This window comes from Sus scrofa, chromosome 7 (assembly GCF_000003025.6).
Source record: "Sus scrofa isolate TJ Tabasco breed Duroc chromosome 7, Sscrofa11.1, whole genome shotgun sequence".
Classification (NCBI taxonomy): Eukaryota; Metazoa; Chordata; class Mammalia; order Artiodactyla; family Suidae; genus Sus; species Sus scrofa.
Genome location: NC_010449.5, coordinates 34,709,577 through 34,727,665, shown reverse-complemented (window position 1 = coordinate 34,727,665; position 18,089 = coordinate 34,709,577). Strand labels below are relative to the sequence as shown.

General features: G+C 57.2%; 1 protein-coding gene and 1 long non-coding RNA gene across 2 annotated transcripts; one reads left to right on the top strand and one right to left on the bottom strand.

The window, feature by feature from the left end:
* KCNK17 (potassium two pore domain channel subfamily K member 17) lies at positions 671-16,334 on the top strand. The gene is given in 6 exon segments (XM_021098659.1): positions 671-1,777; positions 1,780-1,919; positions 4,961-5,075; positions 9,259-9,409; positions 9,904-10,097; positions 15,116-16,334. Coding segments are annotated over 6 exon segments (1,038 nt in total). The 5' UTR covers positions 671-1,647; the 3' UTR covers positions 15,424-16,334.
* LOC106507368 lies at positions 13,010-17,483 on the bottom strand. Its single transcript, XR_001303292.2, has 2 exons — positions 16,934-17,483; positions 13,010-13,384 (listed from the first exon to the last, which is right to left on the bottom strand). It is a non-coding gene; the product is annotated as an uncharacterized LOC106507368 (long non-coding RNA).

Below are 18,089 nucleotides of genomic sequence, written 5' to 3'. Positions count from 1 at the left end.
AAAAAAAGTGACCTGGAAAAGCAGAATCCAGATGCGGATCATGGTGGCCAAATAGCGTCCATTGCCTCCCCACCCCCTGCTCCCAGGAGACCTTACACAGGACAGCAAAAGGCAGCTTTACTTTTGCTTCATTTGATACATGCACAGTGTGTTACCAGCCCCCGCTGTGCGCCAGGCTCCAGGAAGACAGCAGGGAACGTCCCTGCCGCCGTGAGCATCTAGTCGAGTGGAAGCGCTAGACAAGCAGAGAGGCAGCTGGGACCCAGCAGCCAAAAACCCATGATGGGGTCAGACCAGGGTATGAAGAGCACCCAGGGGACCAGCCAGCAGGGATTTTGAAGCAAGTAGGATGTCTGCCCGCAGGAGGCTCCCAACCCCGCCCCCTAGCCTAGAGGTCTAGCACTGCCTGTGAACAAGGCTGAGGCACTCTTGAGTGTCCCCGGGTATGGCCTCCCTTGACCTCCTCAGGGCACCCCTTGACCTCATCACCCCTCTGGGCTCTGGAGAGCCTTTCCAAACACTCCCTGGGGAAACGGGCAGCCAGTGATCCCAGGAGATTTCCAGGAAACAAGCTGCGTGAAAGCCCAGCCTCCCTTAGGAATGCCCTCTACAGCCTGGCCTCTCGTCTGCCAGGTGACATCTCTGGCCAGAAGGAGAGGAGAGACTTAACAGCAGTGCATCCTGAGGCCCAGCCTCACCAAGGACCGCAGACCCTGGGCCCTACCTCTCTCAACAAGACAGGCCAATAAGGGATCGGGAACCACTGGACAGGACTAAGGCAAGGCCGTGAAGCCCAGGAGGCTCCAGGTGGAACTCCCCAGGGAAGGATCTAGGGCAGCAAAAGACCCAGGTTACACCCAGGATTTTCTGATATGGAGGAGAGGCCTGAGAAGCTGAGGACCCCCAGGACTCTTTTTTGGGGCATCTCACCCACAGCATGCCGAAGTTCCTGGGCCTTCGATATAACCCAAGCCACAGAAGTGACAACGCCAAGTCTTTAACCACTAGACCACCAAGGAACTCCCCCAGGACTCGTTACATACCCTGCACCCTTCCTCCATTCTGGGTGGAGAGAGTGAGGAGGCCTCTTCAGAAGCAAAGAATGGACAGGACCACTGGGCAAGGCTCCTCTTGCCTCCCAAGTTCATGGGCAAGGGCTGATCTGCTGGAGCCCCTCATCTTTGGTACATAAAAGAAAGGAAGGTGATGGGAGAGATCCAGGGAGGGCTCGACAGGCAGCAAGTCCTGGGCCATAGTCCCAGGGTCCAAGGACTTAGGCCGGGGGGCCCCAGGACAATAAAGAGTGCCTTCTACTTTCTCTTCCCCCTGAGTGTGGTCTGCAGGAGTCCCTCCCACTCTTCCCACAGGAAGCTCTGACCCTCTGGGCCCCTTCTCTTCCAGTGCCTGCAGGCACCCAGCAGCCCTTCCCTCTCCCTAGATGGGCCTGGGGGCGGGACACTCTGCACATGTGAGGCGGAGCCAGATACCCTCCGTTGGGGCCCCTTTTTGTCCCTGGGATTGGAAAGGCTGTCACATTCCCTGGCACTGCCTGCCCTACTGAGAAAACTGGGCACCGACAGGCATTGTCTAGAGAAGGGACCAGCCGAGCTCCTTCCTAGCCCTTCCTGTCCACCGCAGGTCTGGTCCATGGCTCTGGGCTCCAGCCTCCCCGCCTCTCCCGCTTCATGCAGACAGAGAGCCCGCGAGGCGCCTGAGGGCGGGGGCCGGGGGTGTGCAGTGCCTGGCACATTGCTCCTGCTGCTCGCCTACCTGACTTACTGGCCCTGGGCACCGTCGTGTTCTGGCTTCTGGAGAGCCCCGTGGCCCATGACTCCAGCAGGAGATTCTGGCGCGACAAGTGGACACTGCTGCAGAACTTCACGTGTCTGGATGGCCCGGCGCTGGACTCGCTGATCCGGGTCAGGGGCGGCCTGGGCGCTCGGGGGCGGGGGAAGGGCTGGCGCAGGGGAGCACAGGGTGCCCGGGCAGGGGGCGAGAGGGCAAGCGTGGCTCCGGTCAGGGCAACACCGGGAGCAGTTCTCCAAAAGAAAGTGGAGGGGATAGACGCGGGGACGAGCGGGGGCGCGCGTTGCCAGGTGGGGACCAAAGAATTGGGACGGACCGCGAAGGAAAGAGTCCGGCTGCCTCGAGCGGAATGCGCAGCACGGCCGGGGGGAGTCAGGGGTTAGGGGACGAAAGGGCATGACCCGGCCAGAGAGTTGCGTGGCTACCGCATCCGAATGTAGGATGAGGACGACAGGGGGCGCGCTAACCTGGTCCAGAGCTGGCAGGGCCGACACGGTCCGGGCAGCGTAGGGGCAGCGGGCGCTGGCCGGCTGGGCAGGTGGGTGGCGAGAGAGGGTCGACCTGGAACCGTACGGCACTGCGTCGGGGTCGGACCGCGGACAAAGGGCGAAAGGGCAGCCCTGGTCCCTTCCACACGAGACACAGGTGCAAGTTTGCGAATTGGGGGCGAGGACAGCAGAGGGCGCTGGGCGTTGTCTGAGGATGAGCAAGGCGGTGGGCCCTTGTCGTACAGGAAGAAAGGGGATGCAAGCCGCGCTTGTGCCCACCCCTCATCCCGCACCGGCTGAGTGAATGGGACAGAGGTGCATGTGCCAGGGTCTGGGGCCTCGGAAGCACGCAGACCCGGGTCTGAGAGAAAGAGGGCAGCGGACACAGGGACGTTTGTGGCTGAACCCGGTTTTCTCCGAGTCTTAGGGCATGGAGGCTGGACGCACTGCCCCAGCTGACCTGGAAGAGCTGAAGGGGGCAGCTGGTGGGAGAATGCAGAGGCCAAGAGGACGGAGGCTGCTGGTGCTGGAGGGTGGACCAGGGGAAGGAATGGGAAGGAGGGCAGGCTGGGGGGTTCTTTCCAGCTGGTTCTCACAAGGGATGGAAGTCTCCTTCACCTCTGGGCAGGCGACACCAGACTGGGAGATGTGACAGAAGCATCAGCTTCCAGGGCCCTCATGTGGCCCACGGGCGCAGACAGCTGTGCCCCAGCCCAACGTCCCTGTTCTGCAGTCCCCATGCCTCCTCTGGCGAGGGCCAGGCCTGTGTCCCAGAATCACCAGCCCAAAGCCAGTCCCCAGAAGGTGGCACAGAATGTTGGGTGGGAAGAGATGGGACACTGGAGCCAAGGTGGAGCCTTGAACCCCTGGAACCTGGCCCTGTGGTTAGGACAGTCTCAGCTAAGAACCGAAAGTGATACCTCCACCCCCGCCTCTAAACTTCTGCAAGTACAGCCCGACCGCCTAGCCCTGAGGGCTGTGTCACACTCCCCTGAAAAAGGTGGTGAACTTCAATGACCAGTCCCTGGCCCCAGGAACATGGCGATGGCAATGGGAATGGGAATAATGGGAAATGCTTCCATGCGCACTGTGTCAGGCACTGTTCCTAGTGCATTCACTCATTTCATCGCGACCTACCTCACAGGTGGGTGCCATTATTACCACCCCCATTTTAGAGATGGGAAAATGGAGGCTCAGAGGTTCAATACAAATGCAAAGCCAGGGCTCTGAGGCTGTCAACCACCACGAGCGCTGTCTCAGTGCAGATCTGCGTATGTGGATGTTTCCCAAGGTTCCCCACAGGGCCCTCATCTCTGCACACATCCCCTCCACCCCCTCCTGCTCCGCCTCCACCTCACCCCCTTCCTCAACCCCCTGGGGCTTCAACCATCCCCAGGAATAAGGATGTGAGGTCTCCAACCCAGATCTCCCCTCACAAGGCAGCCCTCAAATCCTGCCAGGGTCTGGAGCATGCAGCCTCCTCCGCCCAGCCCTGCTCGTTCACCTGTTCTCAGTCTCTGTCATTGGCCTCATGTCCACACAGCTTTATGGTGAGCTTCGATGCTTCCCTCACTACCCACACCAAATAGGGCCAGAGGCCTGGGTTCTCAACATCTCCTCTCTGTGCCTACAGGACCATGCTGTGCCAGGATGCAGGCCAGGCCCTCTCCATCACTCATCCCTGCAGGTCTCTCTCCCTGTGTGGTCTGCCAACATCTTCTATGCTGCCAGCTGCCCCAGAGCCCACCAACCTGAGCTTGCCTTCCCTTTTCTCAGAGACCTTGGGCGAGGCCTGCCCCTCCATCCCTGGCATGGCAGAGCCAAGCATGGCTACCTTTCAGACGCCCTTATTCTACCTCCCAGGCACAGTCCTTCCTCCCAGCTTTTGCTCCTGAGGCCGCACTTACCTAAATGTCCCCCACCAGGAATGGTCCTCTCTGCACTTCCAGGAAGTACCACTAAAACATCACCCCCTCCATGAAGCCTTCTGCCCCTACCCCCATCAGAGCGAGTACTTCTCTCCATTCCTACAGCATTATAGTTGTAATCATGATGCTGATGGCAACTGCTAACCCTTCCCATGTTCCAGGTACTATTCTAAGTCTTCACACCTCACACGTCGTTAAACCCTCAATAACCTAAGAAGTGGGTGCCCTTAGTATTTCCATTTTACAGAGAAGGAGACAGAGGCACAGAGAAGTTGGGTATCTTGCCCATGACCCTGCAGCTGCACTGCCTTCATGCCTAAAGTTGCATTGGATCGGGGTTAATTAAGTGTCACTGTCCCACTGGGGACATCTTCAGGTCCCCTAATACCCCATGTGCAGGGCCTGACCGGCACCTTGTTGCAAAAATAAGAGTGAGCAGGGGAAGCGCTTTACGTGTAGCAGTAAATACGCTTCTGGACACTGTAAGCATCCTGGTTCTTCCGGCCAGTGAGACATCCTGGGCGGGCCTGGACTCCAGGGTAAAGATGGGGGAAGGAGCTGTCCCCCTAGTTGCTGACCCTGGGGAGCCCCTGGTCAGAGGAGAAGAGCTTCCTTGTCCCGCACAGGCTGGGATCAGCGTGGTTACAAGTGTGTGCGCATGAGTGCAGGTGTATGTGTTTGGGTGCAGGGACCCCATTGCCCCACAGAGCCTGGTGGTCACCACAGCCTCTCCCTCAGGGCATTGTCGAAGCCTACCAAAACGGGGACATCGTCCTTGGCAACACCACCAGCATGGGGCGCTGGGAGATTGTGGGTTCCTTCTTCTTCTCCGTGTCCACCATCACCACCATTGGTAAGAGCGGGGTGGGGCTGGGGAAGGTAGGCTGGGAAGGGTGGCCTCCCCTGAGGGACAGGAGACCTGCTGCTTTCGGAGGGGTTATTGAGACCCCCGTGACTCCGAGTGTGGTCAGGCCTGGCAGCATGGGCACCACCCGGGAGCAGAACCTCGGGCTCCCCACAGATGTGCTGGATCTGCATTCCTTCAGGGCTGCGGGAGGTTTGTGGGGCTGCTCTGGGGGCTTCTGCCTCACACAGCCTTTCAGGAAGCAGAGGGTCCTCATGCAGCAGTAGAGACACTTCTGGACACTATATGTGGCCTGCTCTCCGAAGCCAAGCCCACTCAATCCGGAGCCTGGGATGGGGGCTGAGGGTGGGGAGGAGTAAGGGGAAGTTGGGAAGGAAGGTGGGGCAGAAGTTCAAAAAGAGCCTTTGGGGGTTCTCCTTGTGGCTCAGCGGGTTACAAACTGGATTAGTGTCCATGAGGATTCGGGTTCAGTCCCTGGTCTCGCTCAGTGGGTTAAGGAAGGATCCGATGTTACTGTGGCTGTGGTGCAGGCCAGCAGCTGCAGCTCTGATTCGAACCCTAGCCTGGGAACTTCCATGTGCCACAGGTGCGACCCTTAAAATCAGCCTTGGGTAGAGGCCATCTCCAGAGGCTTCTCTTCAGCTCTCTAAGGCCCCCCTCAGGGGCCCCCACCACCATCCTCCCCCTGCCCCTTCCTCCCTCACACACAGGGACATCTGAGCCAGTTCTCCCTCCAGTTTCTCTAGCCCCGTGCTCAGGAGAACAGAGGTGGAACTTGCCCTGGGAGGGTGCCTGGGGCTGTTGTGAGAGGAAGAAGAGTGGCCCAGATCCTTCCAGCTCTGAAACCCAGGAAGCACCTCTAGTGGCGCCTCCCCGTCCCCCTGCCCGGCGCCTGGCCTCAGAGCCTGCATTTCATGCTATTCACCACCAGGTGGCAGGCCGACACCACCAGTGGCCACCACTCCCTGCAGGAGCCAGGATGCTCTCCCCAGGAAAGCAGTGCCCCAGCCGCTGTCCTCCCCAGAGTGGAGCCAGGCAGAGGCACCCAGAGGACTCTCCATCTGGCTTTAAATCTGACAATACTTCTTGGAAAGTCTCAGGCTTTCTGGGGTCTTGGGCAGAACTCCACCTTGAGGCAAGCATGCTTGGGACGCCCCACAACTCCACTGACCCTGTGCCCCAGAAGGATAGGGCGGGAGGTGTTTATTTATCTGTACACCCGCGGGGGCCTAGTACTAAGCCTAGCATACAGTGGGTGCTCAACAAATGCTGGCACATCAATGAATTCCCAAATACCCAGTCCATCAGCATTTATCGAGCTCCAAGGCAGCAGCAGACACTAATACCTGATGGCTGTGGGCCACACCTCCCAGATATGTGGGGGTCTTTTGTCTCTGAACCCCACAACTCCAACACATTCCACCCCACGGTCGTGACTTCAGCCCATTAAATTTGGAGTTTTGCAGCCTCTCTCTTCTCAGCTCTACCATTCCTAGCGTGGACTTTGTCCCTGTCCCTTCTCTTCACTCAGTCTGGGCCAGCTCAGAGGGTGAGGAGGGCCCAGGAAAGGGTCCCCACCTTCCCCTACACGCCCGGTCTCCTGCACCAGGCACAGTCAGGAGTACTTTCACACTTGAGAGCCCATTCTGTCCATATGGTCCAATCTCCAAGAATAAGGCTTCTTCTTTTCATGGCACAGATGGGGAAACTGAGGCAGAGACGGTGAACAATGTCTTCAGGATCACATAACGAGTAGGCGATAGGGTCGGAATTTGAAACGCAGCCAGGGGCCAGCCTTGCTTTTTCCAGCAGCACCTGCCCTCAGAGGTCTCCAAGGCCGGGCGGGAATTCTAAACAACAGGAGGAAAGAGATGGCCATTCCAGGGTGGACAAGAGGGAAACTTAGGACTCTGCGATTCTGCCCCCCCCCCACACACACACACAGAGGACATGCAGAGAGAGGAGAGGAGAGGGGAAATGGTCCATGTGGGAAACTCCACAAGGGAAGGAAAGGGGTTCCGAGAGGCACACACAGCAGAGGCTGCCTCCTTGCACCCCTGCTACCCTGGGACCAGCGCCCGGGAAGGGTGGTACTTTCCAAGCACTGGAGTGAAACAGGGTCTGACAGGCAGGTGGACAGGCCAGAGCCCGGAAGTCATTCATCATCTGTGAACTCCATCCCCGACTTGTGCGTTTATTCACTCAGCTGTCCATCTATCCACTGGACTGATGAAAAGACCAAGGACCTAATGGGGGCCAGATAATTTCAGATGCTGGAAATGCAGTAGTAGTGGGCAAAGCTGGCAAGTCTGTGCCCATGGGGGGGGTTTAACTTCCTACTGTGAGGGAACTTGTGATGGGCTGACACCTCCGTAGACAATACTCAGCTGTGGGAGGTGCTGAGAGCAAAGTAAAGCCGGGTAAGAGGTCTAATAGTGGTGGGGAGTGGTGTTATTGATGGGGTGGCCATTGAAGGTGTCGCTCTAACTGTAACATTGAAGCAGAGACATAAACAAAATAAGGAAGTGAGTCATTAGTCATAAGTCAAGTGAGGAAAGAACCTTCCACAGCAAGTGCAAAGGTCCCAAGGTAGGAGCATGACTGGTATGCTTGCAGAGCGAAAAGGGGGACGGGGTGGCTAGAAGTTGGAAATGAGGGCTGACTCCAGAGAAGGTGCAGGGGAGCCAGGCCCTCCATGTGTCCTAAGTCTGGGCTGGGAACGTGAGAGTTGACAAGTGAGAAGTAGCCAAGGCCCCAAGCATACAACAGGCAGGCGAGGGGTTTTGCTGACATCTCCTGATTCTGCTGACCGAGGCTGGCTGAGGAGAAAAGCCCATTTCATGTCAGCCTTTGAAAGGCACGGCCTCCACGGGGTCCTTTCAGACCTTGACTCTAACTGCCACCATCTTCTGGTCTAGAACTGACTGAAAAGATGCCCTGGACAGACGATGAGATGTGGGAGCCACGGCTGGGGGGGGGGGGGCGGGTGAGGAGATTTACCAAGAGAGTTGCCCCTTCCTGGATGCCAACAGAAGGGAGAAGGTGGATGGGCTCTAGAAGAGGCCTCTGATGGCCTCGCACCAAAAGCTGGTTCCGTGGGGCTTGATCTTTCATTCATTCAACAAACACTTTTTCAGTACCTTCTGTATACTAGACGCTTGCAAGTTCTACAGCACACCTCTCTTGCCTCCTTTCATCCCCTCGAGACTCTGTGAGGTAGATGTCATCATCCCACATCACAACCACCACCACCACCGGGGCGAGGGAGGTGGAGTGAAGGAAGAAGGACCATCCAGGCTGATCGAAGCCTCTTAGCAACACCTCGCTCTCCCCTAGCCTCTCCCTTCCTCACCTTCATGACAGAGGCCCCCGCCTCCACCTCCCCGGGGTCACCTGATGGTCCTGGGTCACCTGAGAGTCCATCACCTGCCCCTCCCCCCCAAGGGTTTGGGAGGGAGCCCAGGTGTGTCAGCTCCGGCCTGCCTTCGAGAAATCAGATGTGGAAGAGTTGTACTGGGGAGGCCTGGGACAAGCCTTTGACGGATAAAGAGGGAGCGGACAGAGGGCGAGAGCCTCAGGCAGCGAGGCAGGTCTGGCACCTTTGACAGGAGAGAAGAAAGGCCTTGAACGGGAAGAGCCCAGGCTGCTGTGCGGCTCCTGTAAAGGCTGGGCCAGGCAATGGGAGCCCCCGAGCAGCATGGCCTGTTAGAGGGGTCCTGCGTCTGGCGGGGATGGCCCCGCTTGGGTGCCCTCGCCACACCAGAGCCACGTGACTGGAGACGGCAGGCCCTGGGCTTAAATGGTGCAGTGGATCCCAGGGGCGCAGTGGCACTGGAGGCTCTACACCCTCGCGTGCCCCGCCCCCACCCCCCTGTGCGCACCCAGCACCCAGGGAGGGAGCGAGTGAAGCCGGGACAGACAGACGGACTTCTCTCACTTCGGGGTGTGAGCTCATGCACGCTGCTCCTAGAGCTTCAGGCCTCTGGTCTGAAGTGCCCGGCCTCCTCTCCCTTCCGAGGGGTGGCTGAGGTGACACTGAGGGATGCAGGCGTAGGGCCCCGCCCCGCCAAAGAAGGCGGTGATGCAGCCCTGAGGCCTGGTCTGGTGCAGCTTGGGAACCGGGACCCCTGCAGATGGAAAGACCTCCTGAATCGTCCCCATCTCGCCTCAGGCTACGGCAACCTGAGCCCCCGCACGATGGCCGCCCGCCTCTTCTGCATCAGCTTTGCGCTGGTGGGGATCCCGCTCAACCTCGTGGTGCTCAACCGACTGGGGCATCTCATGCAGCAGGGGGTGCACCGCTGCTCCCGCAGGCTGGGGGCGTCTGGAAGGTGAGGGGGCCCAGGGGAGCAGGGGCGAAGGATGAGTCCCTTCTAGAATGAGGCGGTGGTCTGATTGTGGTCAGGCAGTCATTGCCTGGATGGGGGGCAGGGGGGAGAAGGGGGTCTCTGGTAGAAAAGGATGGATGGGGTGGGATAAGGGGGCTGGGGAGGGGTCACTAGTGGGAGCAGGGAGTACTTCTGGGCACTGGGGCTATTGGCGGGAGTGTGGAGGCATTGGGATCTGCCCCGAGTGGGGGTCTTCGTAATAAAGGAGCATCAGTGGGGGAGACACAGTGGGACCTGATGGGTAGGAAAGGCACAAGGCAGCCAAGGACTGGGCCCGGAGCCTGGAGCACAGGTGCCAGGTGGAGAGGCCCCAGTGCACCCCCTTCCTACTGGGGGGAGTGCCCACCCCGCCTCCGGCTGGGCATCCCCCAGGCCCTCTACTCCCCAGTCCCCACCCCACCCCACCCCACCCCCAGCCCTGAGTAGAGGCCCCACGTGCACCCACAGGACCCAGCCAAGGCCCGGTGGCTGGCAGGCTCCATCACCCTCCTGTCTGGCCTCCTGCTCTTCCTGCTGCTGCCCCCGCTGCTCTTCGCCCACGTGGAGGGCTGGAGCTACCTGGAGGGCTTCTACTTCGCCTTCATCACCCTCAGCACCGTGGGCTTCGGTGACTACGTGATTGGTGAGAAAAACAACCCCCCCCGCCCCCCGGCAGGAGACCCCCCACTCATCTGCTCCTGGCCTGTGTCCCCTTGGCACCTGCTGTGTGCCAGCTTCCTTGGGGGGCCCCCGGGGCCCAAAGTCCAGAGGACACGGGCTTCGGCAGATTCAGCCTGTCTTTGTGGTGTGATAGGGCTAAGGCCACCCAGCTGCAAAATGACAACTGGAGTTTGAACCCAGCGTTTCAGACTGTAAGCCACACTTCTGGTCATTCTGCCAAACCCGAGAATTCCACAGGCACCTATTATTCTTAGAGCTCACCAGATAAAAGGGTGCCCTGTCCCCCATCCATTCTTTTCCCAAGGATATTCCCTCCCCACTTCACCCCACCCCCACGAAATGCCAAATTCTTACTGTCCCTGGGCTGAGGGCCACGTAGCCCACATCACCACCCAGGAAGTCAGGCAGAAGAGTCTGGGAGAATCAGAAAATCCCACCCCCCTCAACCCCCATTGGAAAAGTTGGCCCCCAAACTCTGTCAGTAAGAAAGGGCTGCGTGGTCCAGAGGGTCCAGGGTGAGGTTTAATCTGTGGTCACTACCTAACGCAGGCAAGACAAGGGCCCCAGAAACATTTGTCCTTGCAAAATAAAGCTGAGGCTGATGCCCAGCAGGTGGCAGCAGAGGGACATTCTGTGGCTGTTCCTCAGCTCAGCTTCATCCCACCCGCTCCCATCCGGCCCCAAAGGGTCACCCAATGATTAGTGACCACTGGCACTGCCACATGCTAGCCTCAAGGGGTTCTGTGCCCTCCCTCGGATCCCTGGCCCTAAATCTGGGAGGCGGCCCTGCCCTTCTCTCCATCAGGGGCAGAACCCAGCCTGGAATATTGAAGTGAGGTCCAAAGTAACCAACAGCTAGCGCATTAAGCAATCAAGGGTGATGACTGCCACCACATTTTAACTGAGCAGACAGATGAAGCTCAGAGAGGCCAAGCCACTTGCCTGCAATTGCACAGCTAGTAGGATTCTGATCTGTTTGACCCCCAAACTCACCCTTTCCAGACCACCTCACATATCCCCTCTCTGGGCCTCAGTGTTCCTGTCTGTAAAATGAGGGGTTGGCCTGGGTGATGGCTGAGACCCCCTCAGTGCTCCTGGCCTGTGTTCTTGCCCAGGAACAAGGCTCCAGTGTCAAGGGCTCCTTTCTGATATCCTCCATCCTGGAAGGGAGGCTGTTGCTCTGGAAGGAAATCTTTGGGGCAGTTTCCTCCCCGTGGGCCATGTTTCCACTTCTGCCCTTGGAGATGAATGGTGTGTCTGAGGACAGCTGAACCCAGCATCCCCAGGGACCACAGCTGCCCCCCTCGCAGCTCAGAGAATGTGTTTGGGATCTGTCATCTCTGTTCCCACTGCCACTTCCCTAATCCAGTCAAGGCTGTTGGGTAAGGCTGGATGTGCAGGTTGGGCACTGCACAAATCTAAGGGTTGCCATTCCCCCTGAGCACAGTGAGGATGGCACCCTTGGGTTGGTACAGCCTCTGTCCTTGTCCCCCTTGGTTCTTATGACTTGTGAAAATTAAAATGCTAAAGGGAGGGTGGGGGTTCCCTGGTGGTCTAGTGGTTAGGATTTGGTGCTTTCAGTGCTGCAGCCCAGGTTCAAGCCCTGACCTGAGAAATGAGATCCCACATCAAGCACTGCATGCCATGGCCACAAAAAAAAATTAAAAACCTACAAGTGCTATCATGTCACCTGCCAGCTTCTCTGAAAACCTTCAGTGTTTTCCTCCTGTCTTAGGACAGAGTCTAAAAGCCCATGACTCAGTCTGAGAGGGCCCTCTCTGCGACCAGCCCTGCCTCCCTCCCCACCTGCACACTGGACACGGGCTGCCATGAATACTCTTCCGACAAGCGCAGCTGTAGCAGCCCCACCCCAGGGCTGTGTGATCTGATGCAGGCAAGTGAGGGCACATGTGGTCACTTGCCACGCGGCACTGAGGCCGCTCGGTGGGAGTGTTCTGCCTGCCAGTCCCTCTGGACTTAGCGGGCCCTCGTGGGTCTGAGTCAGTGTCTGGTGGAAAGGGCTCTGGGAGGCCCGTGCCCCCATGGTCCAGCCACAGAGTGGCCCACAGGGTAGCAGAGATCCTGATCAGCCTTCCTCACTTCTGCAGAGATGACTGGCTGGATGTCACTGCCCTGCCCTTGATGGTGGCAGAGGCCTGGCCTCCCACTTCCAGGGTGCCTGTGTCTAGATAGGGCTGCCCCTCCAACCCCCTGCCCTGCTTGGGAGCCTCAGGACATCCTCCCAGAGTGTCCTGTGACCCTGTAGAGTCTTCTTCAGGCAGCTTCTAGGGAACCCTGCTCTCAGCTCTTCCCATCCAGGACCAAACTGGGAGCCCTCGTGCTCAGTAGACACTGAGAGGCTATAGTTGGGGGGCCCGTTCCCACTTCTTCTCCCCCCTCCTTGGACTGGGCACAGAGAACAGTGCTTTGTGGCAGGGACAGCTGCTGCAGGACCTGTCAGATCACACAGCCCTGGGTTGAGGCTGCTACGGCTGGGCTGGTTGGAAGAGTGTTTCACGGCAGCCCGTGTCCAGTGTGCAAGTGGGGAGCTCAGAGTGGGGAGAGAGGCAGGGCTGGTCACAGAGAGGGCCCTCGCAGACTGAGTCATGTATTTTTGGACTCTGTCCTAAGACAGGAGGAAAACACTGAAGGTTTTCAGAGGAGCTGGCAGGTGACATGATAGCACATGTAATGCAAGGGGAGATAAGGACTGCAGCTGCACCAATCCATGGGTGCCGTATTCATTTGCTCATGCGAATAACAACGCCTCAGGGTTGTTCAGTGCCCAGCCTGCACAACCAGTCCTCCACTGCCTCATCCACAGAACCAGTGAGGGAAAGCAGTTGATTAAGGTCATAGAGCAGGCAAGCCAAGGACAGGTCTAGGAGAGACTCCCAAACCAGGGATCCTCCTACATATATGTTCTAGAATCTTCCACAGCTAAGAGGAGACGACCCACCCTCACTTCTTCCCCATGTCTCTCAGCCTTCTTTGACCTCTTTCTTGGATGGGAAGGCTGAGGTCCACCCCCAGACTCTGGCCATCCACTGTCCCATGTCAGCAGACACAAGAGCTGTTGTCTTCATAGCTGCTCCTCTTGGTCCAAACGCCAAGGCCAAAGCCACCCCCAGGTCGCAGGTGCAGGCTCCTCCCACAGTGGATCTCACAGCCTCTGCTTCCCTGAATTGCATTTGCAGCTTAGTTGTGCGCCTTGCCAGCTGCCAGGTCTCCTGTCGCTTATGATTTTGGCTTAAAAAAAAAAAAAATGAAATAAGAGGGGAAAAGAATGCCTCCTCCCCTCCGTTGCCAGGAGTGAGCCGAGCTGACGGATGGCAGGGGCAGAGAGTGGCTCATGGCTGATCTCATTTGGGACCGCCAGCGGAATGGTGGCCCGTAACCCAATCAGCCTAATCCAATCCTGGCTCCTGCCAGGTGGTGATGTCGGGTCCAGGGCTGTAGGCTCATCCCCAAGCCGGGGCCCAGGGAAGAGAAGTGGCCTTGGGGACAGCAGATCAGGATGGAGGGGGCACAGCGGGGTGGGAACTAAGACGGAAGAAATTGTCAAGGAAACAAGAGGCCAGATCTCTGCCCTTTGAATAATTCTGATCCAATGAGGAAGATAGACCGCAGAACCGAGGGAAGAACCAAATTATGGAGCAGGCTCTTGACATAACTCATCTAAGCCTCCAGCGACCTCCATCTGTCCCCTCCCTTGGTCATGACCTATCCAGTCCTGAGTTGGGGCACAGTGTGGGGACCCAGTGGTGGAGACAACAACCCCCTGACAACAGGTCTCACATGCCAGTCCATTCGGAGCACTTGAGAGGCATGAACCCATGTGATAGTCACACCAGTCCTGGAAGGTGGACGTTCTTGTCTCCATTTGACAGATGAGGAAGCTGAGGCCCAAAGAGAGGAAGGGACTTAACCCTGCAAAAGCACATGGGCTGTGAGGGAGTGTAACACAGGGGCCCAGTCTAGTCTCTGGGGGGTGAAATCTGAGCCGAGATCTGAAAGGTGAGGAAATGAGCATTCAGAGCCGAGAGGACAGCAAGTGCAAAGGCCCTGGGGCAGGAAGGCTGATAAAGGAAGAAATGGGGAAAAGGTCAGAGTGTCTAAAGCACAGCCCTCCAGGGGAAGAAGTGTGCACATCAAGGCTGCAGACCTAGATGGAGGGCAACAGGATGAGAATGTAGGATTTCTTCCTAAAAGCCAAGGGGGAGATATTCCTATCCCCATTTCACAAGTGAAGGATGTTCACGCAGATGAAGGTCACGTAACTGAGGCAGGGTACAGACTCCACCAGTTCCACTTGTTCTCCCTAAAGTTCCTGACTTTCCATCAGACATGAGAAAACAAAACACAGAAATCGGCAAGCCACAGAGCAGGCATTAGAATCTCTTGGAGGGCTTGTTAAAACATATTGCTGGGGCCACCTCCAGAGTTTCTGGTACAGTGTAGAGTGGAACCCAAACCAATTTCTCACAAATTCTCAGGTGATGCCGATGCTGCTGGTCCAGGGAACCTACTTTGAGAACCACTGAGATAGAGCACAGAGTCCCTCAGAAAGACAAAGAGGAATTTTAACTTTTTTTTTTTTTTTTTTTTTAATGCTGCACCCGAGGCATATGAAAGTTTCTGGGCCAGGGACTGAATCCGAGCTATGACAATGCCAGATCCTTTAACCCACTGCACTGAGCCAGGCACTGAACTGACCCAATCTGCTGCAGTCAGATTCTTAACCCACTGTGCCATGGTAAGAACTCTTTTTTTTTTTTTTTTTTTAATTTTAACTCAATTTCTAAACCTTAGAAGTCAATCCAGGAAGGCTTCCTAAAATCCTAGGGAGGTGACAAGACCAGCAATCTTGGACCAGTTTGGTCTTCCCACATTCTGCTCACACACATCAAGCCATGTGCATCTGTTTTGGTTTGGTCCTATTTCCCAGCTCTCTATCCTCTGACCTTGCTTCTCCCCCAGGGATGGACCCCTCACGGAATTACCCACTGTGGTACAAGAACACAGTGTCTCTGTGGATCCTCTTTGGGATGGCGTGGCTGGCCTTGATCATCAAACTGATGCTCTCCCTGCTGGAGGCCCCACGAGGATCGTATTCCTGCTACCGCCACAGCTCCAAGGGGAACTTCAAGGCCCAAAGCTGGAGGCAGAGCCCTGATGGGGAGACAGAGCCCCACTCCACGCAGCCAGGCTGCTGTCCAGAGGGGCCTATCATCATGCAGCATCCAGAACCCTCCACACAGGTCTCAGGCTGTGGAAAGGAGAGCTAGTTATATTCCAGTATTTGTTCCACCTTCTTCCCCAGCAATAAGATCCCTGATTTTAAGTTTGTCATTTGACCATCCAGACTAAAGTCTACATCATCTGTCTTCCCTTGAAGCTAGGTGCAGCTACATGTTTAAATTTCACCCAACAGGATACACAGAGAAGTATTCTGTGTGACTTTCAATGTGTGAGGATTGCTCCTCTTTATCACTTTCATCTTCCAGCTGGCTGCAATGCTGATTGGTGGCTGGCGCTCTGGCAGCCATACTGCACCATGAGGTAGAGACCATGCTTGAAACTGGTGACACAATTAGATGGAAAGTCTGGATTGCTGATGTTTTGCCGCTGTAACAAACTTGGACTGAATATCACCCAATTTCATTTTTATAAGAGAGAAATAAACATAGTCTTATTTAAAACACTATTAATTGTGCTTTTTTGTCATTTTTAAATTAATCTAATTCTAATTCTGTGTGATACACACACCCAGAGACAAAGGCAGCAATGGAGCCTGGAGCGCACAGGGAAAGAAATCAGTCCCTCCCCAGGTAAGTTCACCCAGGACTGGATCGAGGGCTGCAGTGCAGGCCCCATACACCTCCAGAGATCTTCCAGATAAACTCACTGAAGATCTGCTAACTCATGGGGCTGATACAGCCCGCAGGCACTTTGGCTGGTAAATCGTCTTGCTGTCACTCACTTATACCACAGAAAAGCCCAAGTCGGGCCAGTGGGTTCCTCTGGCCTCAGCCTGCCCCACTGCCTTCGAAGGCTTCAACCATAGTTTGCAAAGCCAGATAGGGTTTGCAGAGGTCGCTTCTGCTTGCAGGGCATCTCACCCTAAGCATTTCTGTCTCTCACTCAGGTTGCTACTAAGTCAGCACACAGCCATGCAGTCCCCACAACACCCAGGTCCCCAAGCACAGCCAGGAGCCCCTGCGAGTCACCTGGGGCAGCTGGATCCTTGGCCCCAGGGGGCCCTGCAACTCCGTTCCCCTCCACTATTCTCCAGGTAGCATCGCAGGGGACCTGGGGGATTCTATGCAGCCCCTCCCTACAGATGAACCTCTCAGCCTCAGGGATCTCCTGGAACTGGATCAGGGGCAGTCTCTTGGCCAAGGAAGAAGGAGGACTGTTACACCATCCAGCTTGCACCATCTGGCCTGGTGCTGAGTGGACCAAGGCCAGACCCAGGAGCAATGACCACCAAGAAAAAGGCAGGGGCTGTGCCCACTTCTTAAGGCCCCCAGACCAGAAGTGGAGGTGAGGAAGAGATTGCTGGAGGTCTGGGAGGGTCATCCCTTACACTGAGCAGAATCCAGGAGGACCTTGCAATTCAAACCTGGGAGGGAGGGAAAGGCCAGAGGGCTGGGTGGACCTCTGTGGGCCCAACTCTGTCTTGCCTTGAGCCCCTTTCTCCTCATGCCTTTTCTCTCTAGAGACCCTCTCTCCCTGACCAAACCCCTCACCCGTGCACACCCTGCGGCTCGGAATGCCAGCCCTTTGGGAACTTACCGGCCCGTGGTGCTGTCGGGGGGCGGGGTCGGGACAGAAGGAGGTTTCTGATTGGCCAGTTCCTTACAGATGTCTGCTCCACCGCCAATGAGAAGAGTCACTGGAACTTAGCACAAATCGGGAACTGGGGAGGGGTAAGAGGGGGCAGAAACACAGCTGAAGAGTCAGGGATTGCAGCGTAGCCCGAGGGCTGCTAAGGAGCTGTGTCGGGAACCATCTTGAGAGGTCTGGATGTGGGAAAGGCAGGAGAACAGAAAAAAGCCAACCTCGGGACAGAATCGTAGAGCAGATGGGGCAGTGAGGTCCTCCCCTCGCGGACAAGAGGGAGGGGAAGTGTGAGTGCGGATGCCAGGGAGCTGGCCACAGTGTGCGGGTGAGGAACCACGTCCTTGGTTCACTCACACAACCTTGGCCCCTACGGCCTGGAGGAGGGAAAGGGGCCGCTCAGACCAGTAGACTGTGGTTCTTCAGCCTGCGGAGTTTGGAGCCAGCCTGCCTGGCTCACCCACCCGTTCTCTGATCCTGGGCAGACCACTCAAAAGTTTCTTTGCATCAGGTTTCTCTTCTGCAAAATGGAGATAAGAGCAGAGGTGATCTCCTGGGATTCAGTGAGTGACTGCAAAGTTCCTGAAGACTGCGTCAGCCCAGAGGAAGCATGGGGTGCGTGCCAGCTGCTGGCGGTCCACAGCAGGCCGGGTGACCAAGGCGGGAGGCAGCACTGTGCAGGCCAGCAGCCACGTGGCCAGCAGCGCCTCTGCTGACCCCTCTCCGAGCTGGGGCCTGGCCAGGCAGGCTGGGCTGAGCAAGTGGTGATGCAGGACTGAGCCGTGATGCTGCTGGCCAGCATGAGGCGTCTGGACCCCGCACAGGGAACCTCCTAGCAGAGATCAGGAGGTGCGAGCTGAGTGTGCAACCTCAGGGCCAGGGGACCACGAAGGAGGGACAGGCCGACCACTCACACCCGCCAGCCACTGCCTCTGCCTTCCATCCTGGGCGGGCCACCCAGCTCTATGGCTTCACCACACCACACACCATAGCCACAGCAATGCCAGATCCAAGCCGCATCTGCAACCTACACCACGGCTCATGGCAATGCCGGATCCTTAACCCACCGAGCAAGTCTGGGGATCGAACCTGCAACCTCATGGTTCCTAGT